This window comes from Pteronotus mesoamericanus, unplaced genomic scaffold, assembly GCF_021234165.1.
Source record: "Pteronotus mesoamericanus isolate MK-2021 breed Mesoamerican mustached bat unplaced genomic scaffold, CSHL_Meso_final scaffold_582, whole genome shotgun sequence".
In the NCBI taxonomy this organism is placed as follows: Eukaryota; Metazoa; Chordata; class Mammalia; order Chiroptera; family Mormoopidae; genus Pteronotus; species Pteronotus mesoamericanus.
Window position 1 is genome coordinate 3,740,504 of NW_026555323.1, and position 15,042 is coordinate 3,755,545.

The window sequence follows — 15,042 nt, forward strand, 5'->3', positions numbered from 1 at the left end:
AGGACACACTTTTTTAGCTACATTCCAGGAGACTCTGGTTGGCTGGTTGGGCCATCCAGTGATGTACCAAGGGGTAGAGTCAGGGTGTCTGTGAGAGCTCCCTGCTCCCATGTGCACCCCAAGACCACACTAGGCGTTCTCACAAGTAGGCAAGAGAAATAGAAGTCATTTCTTCCCTCAGGAAACTAATGAAGTCAGATGGATGTTTAGTAATTAATAAATACTGGAGAAAAACTCGGTAAGACCCCCTATCATGTGACTGCTCACTTAACATTTCATAAACTGTTGACTTAAACATGTTACTTTCCTTTCTTTTCTACAGTGGTTGGAGAAAAGGAGAAAGCAAATAACGCTGTCAATGTTCGAACAAGGGGCAACAAAATTCATGGAGAGATTTCACTAACTTCTACCATTGATAAATTGAAGAATCTCAAGAAGTCACGTACACTAAATGCTGAGGAAGAATTTTGAAGTCCTTCCTTGTACTCTCCTGTGCGACCCTGTTCTGAACCCCCCAAAATGCTTTTTTTCTTAACCACTGTTAGTGCTGCTTCTGAAAACTGTGGACCCACTGAGGGTTCCCCTGTTGGGCGCAGTGGGAGAGGAGACAATGAATGAGTAGCTGATGGGGACAAAGTTTAATCACTAAGTGTCCGAGGACAATAAGAGGACAAGCCTGGGAAGTTTTTAATTTCCCACATGTCTTGAGAGACTTAAATGGGAAAAGGTTATTCATTGAAAAAGGTAAATACCAGGAAATGAGGATTATGAGATGTTGCTAAGATGTGTGCTTTTCAAAGGATAGATTTCAAATAAAAGTCTGCAAAGCTTTCTGGAATGTGCCAGAGAATCTTATTTCCTAATAACATTATGTTCTCAGTTGTTTTACTAAACTTCACCCTGAAACTTTATCTCCAAAATTGGAATCATTACTTAATTTGTTTTAACTAACCAAGAACCGCAAGTGAAGAAGCTCTACTCAATATTCGATTATTGACAAAGGACTCAACGCATATTCAGTGTCATGCATTGTAATTTAAGAGTTGGCGTTTTAATGATTCTGATGAACAACTGAGCCTTGTCCATCTTTAGAAAAAATAAATTTCTGTATAAAATGTGTCATAGTGTTTCAGCTATGGGTTTACACCACAGTATCTTCCTCCCTAGAGTTAAATTACCTTTTTGATGTGAGGATGGCGGTCCACTGCTTTATATACTCAAATGGAGTTCTGATTTTAATTAAGAGAAATACCTTACTGCTCAGAACAGAATTAACAGGCTTTTATGCCCATAGAGAATTTAGCTACCAATCAAGAAGTATTTTTTAAGTGTTTATTTGGCTATGTACTGTGGAATGCAAAATAAATTCAGGAGATGTTCTTTCCACACACATGTCATTTAGTTTCCTGAACAGTTGGTAAACAAAACTATTATATAGCAGAACTTACGGCGCTATTACATGCAAAATGTATAATTTTCAAGCTAGTATTTATTGAGGCCAAGCACTACTTGATATCTTGATAGATTTTTTTACTCGCCGAAGGTGCTAGTGAGGGAGTGGGGAGTCAAAAGCTGCTCCCCTGCACCATGAACTTGTGATAGGTGGGTGGGAGGAGCATGTCAACTGTCCAGAACAAGGGATGCTGCTAGAAACAAGTGCACACTGCCTTGAGTGTGCAGGAAGCCTCGGGCGTGGGGTGTATCTACCCTCCGCATGGTGGCCTTCAGGGAGGGCCCCATGCTTGGACCCTCACCTTACAGCCAGAGCTCTTGCCCCAGTGCCTGGGAGCCTGAAGACCTGCTGGCTATACTTAATGTCTGGCCTCTCCCGGTCTTAGAGGGACTTCTGAAAGTAGCATGTCCTCAAGGAGCTGGCCAGCGGAACCCACGGCAGGCTGCCGGAGAGACGCTTGCTGCGCACTGACTGGGTCAGCCCCAGATCGCGGGGCCTCCTGGCACATCTGGACCTGGCGCTTCCCATACAGTGTGGGCCAGGTTTTTTCTATGTATACAAGACCTTTTTGGTATTTAATGTAACGTCATCAAAACCTTCGCACAGGACTTAGCACATAGGAGCGGTTTTTCTCCAAACATACTTGTGCAGCCACATGTAAATGGTGGCCAACTCCCCAGTTTGCCCGTCTCTGTTTTCAGTCACTGCAGGGGTACATTTCGGTCTTTCGTGACCTTGCCCGGTCTCCAGCCCCGGAAGGAGGGGGATGAGCGCCTGGTCCAGGGGCGTGGGCGGTGCTTGGGCACCCAGCAACCAGTTTGCGTCGCCGCGCCCATCCTCAACCCCGTTCCCGGGGAGCTTCCGGGCTAGTGCCGCAATGCGCCTGCGCCCTGGGTTCCCCGGGGATTGCGGGGCGGGAAATGCGCCTGGCTCCACCCCTTCTGGCTCCCCGGCGCCTGGGCAGAACTCTAGCCCGGCACCCGGAAGTGCGTCGCGCCGGCAAGATGGCGGCTGCGGCGGGCACTTTGGGTGCACTGACCCGCCTCTGCCGTGTGCTCCTCTTTCTCTCACAGTTTTATATCTTGTCGGGCGGTGGTGAGTTCAAGGCCGGGGGCCACACCGGGTCTGCCTGAGTGGCAGGGCGACGCCAGGGTCTGCAGGAAGCGCCCAGGAGGCTGGACGCGGAGTGCCGGGCGGAGCGGTGGCGGGGCGCTGCAGCCCAAGTCAGGCACGCCCGCGCGGGGACATTGGATCTGCAAGTTTAGCTACGGCTCCCAGGGGTCGCGAGCTGCGGGGGTTGGGGGGCGGGGCGCGACCCGCGCAGCGAGACCGATCCCGCCACCACGCTTTGTTCCCCGGCCGCCCTGGATGTAAATGTGTGTCGACCCTGTTGGCGTTTCATTCTGCAGTTTTCTGGGCAGTGGAGCTGTAAGGTTTTCACGAGCAGTCATTTCGTGGTGTGGACCCGGCCTGTTAAACACACACCAAGATTTTCATGTCCCAGGATAACGTGTTTCTCTAATTGTAGGATCCTTAAATTTAGAGCATTCGCAGCCGCTGGCTCAGTCAATAAGGGACCCGGGCCCAACACGTACTTTCACGGTAGTTCCCAGGGCAGCAGGTACTAGACATTTTCTATTCTAGTAAATGTGTACTTATATCTAGTGGGCTAGCCCTCTCTTTTTTGGATAAGATTTCTTTTAGTATATGAAATCACTTTCCATTTTTTTTGAATACTTTATTCATTGCATTTTAGATTACATGAACTAAGGACAGATAGATATTTACTGCAGACCGTTGCTAATTTGATACCTTTGGACAGTCCCATGCTCTTCATTTCCATCTTTTTATTTCTATTATTGTTTCGCTCCATCAAGATAACCCTCAACTAGTACTTCTTTCCCTTCAGGAAATTTCTTCTACTTACTAACCGCTGTTGCTGATGGGTATTAAAGGCACCCCCCAAGGCCGCTTGAAATGGAAGGATCACACTGGGACAGACAGAGACTTGGAGTCTAGGTCCAGTTGTGCTACTGGGAGCTTGAACGAATTATTCACCCATTTGGGCTTTGGTTTTCTCACCATTAAGGTGCTGTGGTTAGCCTGGCCCTCTGGAGTCTTTTCGGCTCTGTGATCCTAAGTGCCCACCTTCCAGCCGCAAAGTCATAGGAACAAAAGAAAAGGAAACTGGTATTTTGTAGAATTGCTCACCGGCTGCGGTGACTTAAAGACAGACCGACCGGTTTTAAATGAGTATTAGTGTGTTTTGCTAAACTGAACCTTTGTTTCCACAGTTTCATCCCTTGAGAGGTATTTTGCAGATTGTAATTTGGATGTAAGAGACAGCGAGAAAACAGCAGCATACTTGAATTTAAACATAGGTTATTTTTATAGGGACAGCGTGAGAATTTTCTACCCTTTTTGAAAGTTTCTCAGAACAAAACAAGAGGCTTCTCTTCCTCTTAAAAATACTTGGAATTTTGATCCTCTCTCAGCTGATAGAAATACATTGTACTCCTGGCCGGGTTGGCTGGGAAACAAACTGCAACCCACTGAACAAGTTGCTAATATAGAAACCTATTTTGAACTTTTGGTGGTATGAAACTGTAAATGTCATTAGCAAGTCATGGCTTCTTGAAGTGGCAAGGTCGAGCAATGACAGTAGACGTTTTCTACAGCTGGTGCCCTTTTGTACGGATGAATTCAGTTAGTGGGTCACTGGCTTCACTTCCAAATCAGTGAGTTTGAATGAAAAGAATATGGGATTGGAACCTGAGAGATGCGGGTTCTGGTTCTAGTTTGCCATTCCATCTGTGACTTTGAACAAACCCTACCATCCCTAAGCCTTAGTTTTTTCATCTGGTAACATGGTTGATTTTTTGAGGCCCTCACTTATACCTAGCACTAGATAGACGTTGTATATACATAAGCACCTTTAAGTTTTATGGTCACTTTGGAGCAGTTATTAAATACTTTTTTTTAGCTGCTAAGCTGGTCATAAAGTCCCACAGCTGGCTGGTGGCAGAACTCTTGAGTTGCAGGTGTCTGTCCCCAGCTCTGCTGTTTCCATTCCAGCGTCACATCTCATTGCTAATGATTGTGCCCTGTAACTTTAGAAAAAAATTTTTTTATCAGTGTTTTAAGAAAATAAGCTTCTCGCTTCCTCCTTCCAGAAAGTACCGACATCCCACCTTACATGATGAAGTGTCCAAGCAACGGCTTGTGCAGCCGACTCCCTGCGGACTGTATAGAATGCCAGACAAACTTCTCCTGCGTCTATGGGAAGCCTGCCACTTTTGACTGCACTGTCAAACCTTCTGTCACCTGTGTTGTAAGTACCGTCCTTTCCTTATTCTAAATAAACACCTTGTGACCCTGGAGTTACCGGGCCAGCCTAGGCTTGAGCGGGGGGTGGGGGGGGCATTCTAAACAAAAGTGCCTGCGTTTCATAAGTAATATTTTAGGATCAAAGTCACCTCTCTCCAAAGACCGGAGCTTCCATTTCCAAGTGAGGTATAGTTGCGAGAGCGGCAGCTTTTTGATATAGGGATAACGTGAAGCACTTCTTACAGAAAGTCAGAAACAGAAAAAGCCTGAGTGTACCGACTCGCCCATGAGAATCGACCCCGTTGGAATCATTGTACCTACGTCCCATCTCTGGCGCTTTGACAGATGGGAAGGCGCGTAGAATGGCCTTCGCAGTAGGTGTTTCTGAGGGAGCGCTCGAGGGAGACCTGCCTTAGAGCCGCCTGCCTGGGGGCCTGTTGGGGGCGGGCGCGGGCAGGCTCCCACAGGGAGCCCCGGACCTGCTGGATGACGCAGGTCAGGGAGACTTAGGAAGCCACACATTTTTCCACAAGTGGCCCAGCCGACAACAGCTTTTCCTAGTGTCTCCGTGGAACGCTTTTTGGGAAGTGGTGGCGGAAGAAGAAGCAGTTTCTGCACCGTGTCCTCTTTTCCTGATTTCCTTTGGCCAGCAACTCGAGCGTTTCCTTCACCTGTGTGAGCAAGGTCCGCCCCCGCCCCCTGCAGTTTTTTGGGACTTGGTCTGCCAAGAGCTGGGTTGGGAAGTTCCCTCCAGCCCTGGGCACTTCTGTGATTCTCCTGAAGCCTAGCATCAGGGAAGGGGGTGCGGAGGCTTCACTGCAAAGGGGAAGTGCTATTTTATGGGCTCAGTGTCCAAGTGTAGTTTTTGTAAACTTACGGATTTGCTATTTTCACATACGGATGTTACCCTTGGAAGCGCACTGGAACATTGAGCTAATTCCCAGATAGACTTCGTGGCTGCCTAGGAATTGTCAGGCCATCTTTGTTGCTGTGTCTTAAATAGCATTTTCTCCCTGCTGACCTAATGGCTAAACTTGTTTGAAGGTTTTCAAAAATGACGTGTATTGCGTGTCTGGCGCATCGTAGGCACTTAGCAAAAACTGGAGAACTTGCTGCCTAAGGGGAACGTTTCCAGAAATAGCTTCCTTTGTTGTTTGCCTCAGCTTCTTTAACATTTGTCTCCCCACACTGGCTATTGAACAAGACATGGTTCTCAATTGCTTCCTTCTTTAAGTGTTCAAATACCAGCTGTTTTATGTAGTGGAAAATAGCAGAGGAGAAGACAAATAACAAACAAAGGCAGAGAGATGACAAGTCTTGGGGGAGGGGGGGTCTCTGAACTCCTAGGTCTCGGTCCCTGGTGGAGTCCTCACTCCCTGGCTGTGACACCTGGGGAGGCCTGTGTAGTAGCAGGTGCCTGTCCTCAGGGGTGGCATTTGAAATCTGCCCCAGGAGGGTCTGGCGGGTCGTGCCTTCTTCATTAAGGGCAACAGGGCATTAATGTGAATTCACTGTCCAGGGCCGGAGGTCCTGGCACCGCCGTTGCCAGGCGATCCAAGGCAAGTCATGTCTTCTTATTTGTTACGCAGCAGTCTCTAGGGTCCCTTCTGGGTGAATAGGTTGGTGCTTCAGGAAGAAATAATCCACAGCCCTCACGTGCACACAGACAGATCCTGTCTCCCTGTGCTGCGCCCTGCCCCCGTCCCCACCCCCCTCTCACTTTGAACTGCAGATTAACAGAAAGTAGTAAACTCTCCAGCCCCTCTCTGTGCCCATTGCCGGGGACTCTCGGACCAGGGGACTCTTCCCCCGGGCGACACCCGTCACGGCCATTATTGTATGAGGACCCTGTTACGTATATAAATAGACGGAAATGTGAAAACCCTGGAGCCCCTTCTGTGTGCAGTTGCTGCTGCTCCGGGGACAGTGGCAGCTGTCCAGCCAGTCAGCGTCAGCTGGAAGCGTGCTCGGCGGGAAGGGCGCGCCGCGTGCCTTGCTAGTGCTCCTGCTGCAGCAGGAGCGAAGCCTTCCATGGGCTCTGTGTTGGCCACGAGGGCAGCTCCTTCCCCGAGCGGAAGGCAACAGGTCTTTTGACCACAGATGAGCTTTTGAAGGCGTCTGTGCTCCTCTGTGGTCAGAGGAAGGATTCAGTAAATGGGAGGCCTGGGTGGCTCTCTAGAAAAAAGCCGCATCCCTGTCTTGTCCAAAGTAAATCACAGTTAGATCAAGTAGGAAATGTGGAAAAGAATGCAAGCACAGGGTACTAGAGAAATCATGAGCTATATCTTGTTCAAATCTCAAGGTGGGGAATATTTTTCTGAGCATAAAATAAAATTTAGAAGCCATAAAAGAAAGAAAGTATTGGACTACTGAAAATGAGAGATCTCTGCATGATCTAAAGAGGCATAAAGGCAAAAGATAAATGAGAAGCTAGGAGAAAGCTTTTCTAACCATTACAAATAATGCACTAACACCTGTAATATAAAAAGATTTCCTAAGAGCCAGCGAGAAAAGATGACAGCCCTGTAGAAAAATGGTATCAAGGCACCAGCAGGCGGTTCCTAAAAAGGAAGCACAAATGGACTTTCAACACATGAAAAAAATGTTTAATCTTCCTTATAATGAAAGAAGTACACAATGTGGTTTTTACCTGTTATATTCGGGAGGCTCGTGGGGGGATGTTTGGTGACACTGAGTGCGAGGGTGGAAGTGACTCATCTTGTTCGTGTGCGGGCAGACGGGCCACCCTGTCCTGGGCAGCGTGTGGCCCCTGCGAAACTCACAGATGCACGTAGCTTTTAGGCCAGCAAGTCCACGTCTGGGAACTTACCTTACAGACAGTGCGTGCGGATGCAGATCAGTGTGCCCGAGGAGATCCTCAGCCGCGCTGCCCACCTAAGCGAGGGATTTGAAACAAGCTTAATGTCCAGGAGAGAACTGTTTAGTGCACGGTTCACTGTGGAGTGAAATAAATGCCTTGCAGCTACTACAAAGAACTAGGCAGCTCTAGAGATACATAAGGATATCGGCAGAATTAAGTGAAAGGGAAACATCAGCGGGAAAGTGAAATTTTAAAGAAAGGAATGTGTCCAGGCATAGAAAGGGCTCCCTTGAAGATGGTAGGCAGCTCTCGGTGCTGGGCAGGGCCGGCTTCCCCCGCATGCTCCAGCCCTGTCTTGGGAATTGGTACCACGGTTTGTGTATTAACTAGTTTAAAAAACAATTGATAGGAAATGTGTGTTACAATTGCATCACTAGAAATCTGCAGATGTTTACAATAGTATGGCCCAGAGCAAGTGGCGTCTTACCCAGTTTGGGATGCTATCCAAAAAAGCAGCTTTGTTTGCATGGATTAAAAAACAGTTGGTAAGGATGAGAACTTCCAGAGGTTATGGTATAAGTATTTCAAAGTGATTTTGAACAATATATTACAATATAATGCCAAGTGGCAGTAAAAAGGATGCAAAATGCTTTCAGTAGAATTGTGCTTCTGTAAATTTACATTACAGAATTAAAAGATGAAATCAGATTAAAAGTGGGTCTTCCGGAGAGGTGACAGGTTGTTTTTTTTTCTGTAATTTCCAAATGTGCAACTTACGGAGGGCATGTGCTAGAAAACAATAATGACTTTTAAAATTGAAATGAAAAAGCCTGGTCTCAAAAGCTGAGGGCCAACAGTGAACACTTGCTGAGGCTGTACACATGGTTCTAAGTGGAGAGATTTTCTGGGCCTGCGTGTGGGGGATGTGCCCAGGGGAGCGGCGGCGGCAGCAGCAGCCGCCTGGACGGCGGGCAGGTGACATCCGGGAGGATTTGGGGCTGGCAGCCGCATGTGTGGTGCTTCTAGGAGTGTCCCCTGGAGGCTGGGGTCCTGGGTTCTCCCCTGACTTGGAGCCCAGCGCCCTCGAACAGATGTCCTCATCCGTCCTTTCAGCTCTTTGTGACTCTCTGGCTTTACTAAAGAAGCTTTCTTTTGTCCTGTACAAAAGTGCACATGCTCCTTATTATAGATGTAGCCAGGTACAAGTGACAGTCTAATCTCACCACCCCGAAATCAGCTTCATGGTTTTGATGTGAATTCCTCTAGATATTTTTTTCTTAGGTATATATATTTGGGTGCATATTGTTACGAGTATAGGATCACACCGCATACATTTGTTTTGTATACGTAATGGCGTGGTACCTGTTTTCTCGCCACTTCCCACCTGATCATAAAGTATTTTACACACCCGTGCCGTGTGACTGTGTAGCTTCCTTGACATGTTAATGAGCTGCCACTGACTCTGTTGTGATGGATGAATTCTGTGTGCTTTGCTCCGTAGGATCAGGACTTCAGGTCGCAAAAGAACTTCGTCATCAACATGACCTGCAGGTTCTGCTGGCAGCTGCCCGAAACCGAATACGAGTGCTCCAACTCCACCACCTGCATGACGGTGTCCTGTCCCCGGCAGCGCTACACCGCCAACTGCACGGTGCGGGACCACGTGCACTGCCTGGGTGAGTCCCCGGACGCCGCGCAGCGGGGCAGCCAGAGACTGTCCTATAAGCTCGCTTCTGGGGCCTGACTCAGGAAGTCGGAAAATAAGTTTAAATTATTTCACTGGAAGCATTCATCAGCACCTTGGAGTTATGCCAAACCTCCTTCATAAACTCAGGGAACTAAAAAAAAAATCCAGAACATTTGCAATGCACTTATCTTTCCAAATGCCGTATTTGATAAACCAAGAAAAAATCCGTCAGGTATAAAGTCTGACCTACTGTCATTGACTTTCACCTAAGTAACAACCAATGCAGGGCTTAGATCCCTCAGAGGTCCCTGCCCTTTTGAATTTTGTTGTCATCCCACTTCCTTCTCTTTAAATTACTTGGCTCTGTCACATTTGTGTCATGAGATACAGTAGATTACTCAGCGGTACATGGTTTAGAATTGTATAAAATACTAGCCAGTTTACCGTCTCCCGGGACTTTCTTTTTCCTTCTCAACATTCTGGCTCTAGGATTCATTGATGCGCCTTCGCTTCCTTTTTTTTCTTTTTCCTTTTAGCTTCTGAATAATAATCCTTTGTAAGATTGTGTCATTGTTTATTCATTCTCCCGCGTGTTTGGATTAGTGATCTCTCTTGATCTTACAGATCGTGCGGCCGTTAAAATGTTTGCCCGTGGCTCCTGGTTGCACGCGGGCAGGAGCTGGCCTGGCACAAGCTCTCTGGCCTGTGTCGCTTTCCAGGACAGGTCATCGGCTTGTGTCCCACCGGCTCCAGAACTGTTCTGGGCCATCCACATCCTCTCCCATAGTTGTTATCCCTAAGTTTTGTCTTTTTCTTAAAGATTCTGAGGCATTCTTTTATATGTTGGATACTAACGTTTTGGTATCCCTAAAATCCTCTCCCAGGTTTTTAACTTCTTTTTCTGCTTTGATTTTTGGTATCTTTGGATGAACAGGACTTGAAATTTGAACTAGTTGGTTATTAGTATCCCCTTTTTGTTGTAAGAAATCCTTTCTTACTCCAGGCTGGTGGAAATAATTTCTCATCTTATAAAGGTGTGAGTTCGGCCTTTCACACCTTTAGGTGAGTGACCGCCTGCAGCGGGCTCTGGTCTGCGGTGCGAGGCGGGTCCCGGCCCACGTTCTTCCATGCGTCGCCTCAGGACCCTTTGTTCCGTGGAAGGTTTCCGTGCGCGCGGCCTGGGCTCCCTCCCCGTCCCGCAGCCTGACGGGCCTGTCTCAGCGGGGTGCCGGCGTCTTCGCCCTCCACCTGCCAGGTCCTGGTGGCTGGCGGGGCCTTTCCCAGCCTTCCTGCTGCAGCCTCTACTTAACTGATTCCAATACCCAGTCTGTGCCCAGAGACAGGAAGGTCTGTCTTTTCACCTTTCGCTGTAGTGAACATTGTTGTAAGGAGGGTCGACTTTGTAGACTTTTCATTACAAGGCCACCAGTTACAGTTAAGTCTCTGTGTAACAGTATTTTTATACCCGTGTTTCTAATGGAGTTGTTTCCCCTTTTTTAAAGGTAACCGAACGTTCCCGAAAATGCTCTACTGCAATTGGACCGGAGGCTATAAGTGGTCTACTGCCCTGGCTCTGAGGTGAGCTTGTTACTTACTAATAAGCTAAAGGTGCCGTTGGGATTTTGTTGGGATCGGTGGACTCTTCCAGATGTTGAACTCAGACAAGCTCCTCCTTCACTTAGATCCTACCACGCGTCCCACAGACCCGAGGAAACAGCTGTGGGAGCTCCTTAGGTACTCAGACCAATACCTTCATGGAATTTAATGGCAGCAAGTTAACTTTTCTCCCAAGAAGGCTGCGCATGACTTAACTGAGTCATCATTATAGCTCATTAGTACTGGTCTGAGTTTCCCATCTCGAACATACCGTGACTCAGTAAATACTGTCTACTATTTATTGTAATATACTATATTTTGCTGTATATAATGTGCTCCCGCGTATAATGCGTACCAGCAGTTTTGTGCGCATTGTACCCATGGCGTATAATTGTTATCCCCATGTATAATGTGCATCCTTACTCTTCCCTCAAAAATTTGGGCAAAAGAGTGCGCATTATACATGCAAAGTAACAGTAGGTAGATTTATGCTGTGTGTTTTTAACTTTAGTAACCTTATAAAAAATGATACATGCATAAATGCTGAACGCTGGAAAAAGTGAAAATGACAAGGAAAAACATTAAAAGTCACCTAGAATTACACCATCCGGAAATAATTATAGACTTCGTGTTTTCACATAGAAAGGTACTTGTATTTGTTAAACTCTTCAGCAGTTTGAGGGGGGGAAATTGTGCCCGTTCTTCCCCCCCCCAGAGAGAAGGGCTGGCGGGATGCGGCGAAGTGAGTCACTAACTCAAAAGCTGTGCCGTCTCCGGTCGAAGGTTTGGAGTCAGAGCCGGAGAGCCGGGGGCCGCGGCGTGACGCGGGCAGGGGTCCTCAGCCTCGGCGCTGTGGACACTGGGGCCAGGGACTCCTTGGTGGTGGGCGCATCCCGTGCCTACCAGGGCGTTCAGCTGCTCTTGTGGGCTCTCCTCAATGGGTGCCAGCAGCGCTTCCCTCCCCGCCCGATGTGGCCGGTCGCCCCTTGTTGCACATCGCTGTGTCGGGGCCTGCGGGGGGTGAGGAGGGTACTGCCGGCAGGAGGGTGTCACTGGGAAGTAAGAGCAGAGTCCAGGGTGGGCGAGGACGTACAGCGACAGCGCGACTTCACGCCTGTCCACCGCTTCATCAGCCACAGTTCAAAGGAGCCCTGACAACTTTTTTTGTTAAATAAACTTTTTATTTTGGGATAATTTTAGACTTACAGAAAACTTGCAGAGCTAGAGAGTTCCTGTCTGTCCCTCACCCAGTTTCCTCCCGTGTTGCTCACATCTTAAACGACCACAGTACAGCTAACAACTGACTTTTGCAAAGTGAGAATAGCGTTCTGCTGAAAACTCGTCATCGTTGTTTCTTGCGGAATCTTCTGGGAGTGCGATAGTGTCCAGGGTTTGCTCCAGAGTGTTCTGGGGGCGGGGCGGGGGGGGGAGGAGGGGGTGGGGACAGACTAGCCAGGGCTGGCCAAGTGGCGCTATTGTTGCAGCTGAGTCATGGGTCCTGCTCTCTTGACTCTCTACTTGTACACATTCTGAAATTTTCCATCGTAAAAACTTTAAAAGAAATCCAACGAGAAGTTATCCCAAGAGCGTTAGGTCTTAGCATTGGAAGGCACCTTAAAAGTCATTTCGTCCTGACACTAAACTTTTGGAGGTGAGTGACCGCAAGTCTGCCACCGCGGCCCGGGGCGGGGCTGCCTGGTGATGCCAGCTCCTGGCACCGCTCGTGCTGTGCTCTCAGGGATGGGCCGTCTTCAAGGTTAAAATGCAGGGATCCGTTACTTTTCTTTAAAAGAGAAACCTTAGCTTTCATTCCAGGTAAAGATTGTATGTTTACCTTGAACATTTCAACAGTCTTTTGGCCCCTGATTACAGCTGACCTTTGAACAGCACGGGGGTCAGGGCGCCAACCACCCACACAGTCAAAAATCCGCACGTGACTTAAAGTCAGCCCTTGGCACAGGCGGGTCCCCAGCAAGGATCGAAAATACACATTTGGTGTTGTACACTGTGAAATGGTCCTTGTGTTCTCACAGAGAGCTAGGATCATTTCAGAGCCTTTCCCAGGTGTGACTTAGCGGTGTCATGGGATCACACCTGGCTTAGGGGGGGTCGGGGGACGTCTGGTGGATTCCAGTCCCGTTTGGTGTTACAGCATCACGCTCGGCGGGTTCGGAGCGGACCGCTTCTACCTGGGCCAGTGGAGAGAAGGCCTCGGGAAGCTCTTCAGCTTCGGCGGCCTGGGAATATGGACGCTGATAGATGTCTTGTTGATCGGAGTCGGCTACGTGGGCCCGGCAGACGGCTCTCTGTACATTTAGCTGCAGCCATGCGCTTCAGCGAGGAGCAGTGTTTAGAGAAAGCCCCTTTGCCTGTAGGATTTGATGTGCCGTGAATGATATATTTGTATGTTTTTAATGTACAGCATCTGTACTTTGCCTGCCTTGATGAAGGTAAAATAAAAAAACAAAAAACACTGAATGATGCTAATCTGGAATTTGGTTTTATTTGCCTTAAATGTATTTTTTTTTTCTGTGAAAAAATTTAAACTTAATTAAACTAGAGGCGCAAACTCTGCAGTGACTGAAAATACATTTCATTCCTGTGACTTTAGTTTTACGTTGCTTAAGTCAGAGGGTCTCACTCGGGTCTTGGCCTGAACATGACCTGGCTTGAAAGCTTCTCAGCTACGACTGCAGAAGGCGGGAAGTGTTTTTAGTCTTCGGCTAAGTAAGGTTTCCTGCCTACACTCAGTGCTCTGTGAGTTGTGCAGTGTCATGTATGTCGTCTGCTCTTTATATGTGACTGTTGAAAGTAAACTTGTAGAACTTCCATGTCTAGTTGCTGTGGTTTGAATTTTATTCGCAATAGCAAAGGTTGTAAGAATACTGTAAATGAATAAAATTGGAACTTGCTTTAAGAAAACACGATTGACTTGTTTTCTGTATTAAAAGATAATCTTGAGTGAGCATAGCAACGGTTACTAAGAGGTCACATGTTTATTTTTTAGGTCTTTCCTCCGTTCCAACAGATGCACAGTCGACCCTGCCAACACGGGGGTCAGGGCGCTGATCCCTGAGCAGGCGAAAGCCTGCGTGTAAGTTAAGCCAGCCCTGCAAATCCCGGGGCTCCCAGCCAGGGGTCGAAAGTACAGGTGACCCCTGAGCAACACACATTTGAACTGCGTGGGTGAACTTACAGTCTGCACGGCCGTGAACCCGCCGGGTCCCAGTGCTCGTTCCAAGGGTCATCTGGATTCCTCGCTGGCTGGTTCGTTGACATGCTGTGAAGTGTTGAGTGTGTTTTAGTGCAAGGAATGTTTTTGAGTCTGTAGATGCTTTCTTGGAAAGAAAAAGCGTTATTAATCCAAAATGGGTTTGGCTAAGGTTCCTTGTGAAACCTTACGATGCTCAGCATTTTCCTTTCCAACTGGGCGTCTGTTAATAGCGAGCAGATTTAACCAGCCTATCAGAGCTAGAAGCTATAAAATATTTTTCGAGAATATCTCCATGAATCTCATGGAACAAAACCACATTTTTTTCACCTGATTAGTAATGACAGTTTACCTGAAAGGGGACTCAAATCACTCGGGTGACACCTTGCCCTTTGAGATCTGCTCAGGGGTGTGTGTTTTCTGGTAGCTGAGTAGCAATTCCAGCGCTGGCCACTAGGTGGTGCGTCCCCTCTACGTTGCTTTCCCACTGCGTTTCAGGACCCAGCCAATCGTTAGCCTGTGTTTCCTCAAAAAACGGGAGCAGAGCAAGGAGCGAAGGAGCGCTTCAGGCTGGGAGTAGCCCCGTTTGCATGGACCTTTTTTCTCTAGGACAAACACACTTTCTTATCCAGCACGGGTACGTGATGCTGGGTGGAGCAGGCACTGCTTTCAACGAGGTCCGTTCTGGCAAAGAAGCAGGTCCCTTGAAAACTTAATTAAAGTTTTCTCTGGACTCTCCTCCATAGTTAGCTGTGTGCAGAAGAGTATCCAGCATTGCCCTGCGGAGCCACCACGCGAGGAGGAGCCCGCAAAGCCGTGGGGACTGCTGGCTGTGCACTGCGCTCACGGAGGAAGTAGGTAGCAGCCTTTGACAACTGACCACCGTTACTATGGCTTTGGGGTCTGAGTGAAATAGCGAAGCCCCAGCATCTGGGAAGCGAAAGCCG

At 48.0% G+C, this 15,042-nt stretch overlaps 2 protein-coding genes across 3 annotated transcripts in view; both read left to right on the forward strand.

Moving 5' to 3' along the window:
- The window catches only part of TARS3 (threonyl-tRNA synthetase 3), a 36,843-nt gene extending 35,823 nt beyond the window's left edge, over positions 1-1,020 (forward strand). The window contains exon 19 of the mRNA XM_054561962.1: positions 323-1,020. Coding sequence (XP_054417937.1) covers positions 323-471 — 149 coding nt within the window. The 3' untranslated portion in view covers positions 472-1,020. The remainder of the gene's footprint in view (positions 1-322) is intronic.
- Positions 1,021-2,449: 1,429 nt separating this feature from the next.
- Positions 2,450-13,790, forward strand: TM2D3 (TM2 domain containing 3). Of its 2 annotated transcripts, XM_054561965.1 has the most exons (6): positions 2,452-2,548; positions 2,982-3,074; positions 4,627-4,784; positions 9,103-9,277; positions 10,791-10,866; positions 13,037-13,790. In XM_054561965.1, exons 1-6 carry the CDS (start codon positions 2,458-2,460, stop codon positions 13,200-13,202), a joined length of 759 nt encoding a protein of 252 aa, XP_054417940.1. In that variant the 5' UTR covers positions 2,452-2,457; the 3' UTR covers positions 13,203-13,790. The 2 variants fall into 2 exon arrangements, with proteins under 2 accessions (XP_054417941.1, XP_054417940.1); XM_054561966.1 differs by lacking the exon at positions 2,982-3,074 and having other exon boundaries at positions 2,450-2,548.
- The last annotated feature ends 1,252 nt before the right edge of the window (positions 13,791-15,042 follow it).

Excerpts from the sequence above, each read along its gene's own strand:
- TM2D3 (XM_054561965.1), top strand. The coding sequence starts at position 2,458 with ATGGCGGCTGCGGCGGGCACTTTGGGTGCACTGACCCGCCTCTGCCGT. Across the intron at positions 3,075-4,626 it reads GGTAGTTCCCAGGGCAGCAG|AAAGTACCGACATCCCACCT; the intron begins GTACTAGACATT and ends TCCTCCTTCCAG. Across the intron at positions 4,785-9,102 it reads AACCTTCTGTCACCTGTGTT|GATCAGGACTTCAGGTCGCA; the intron begins GTAAGTACCGTC and ends TTTGCTCCGTAG.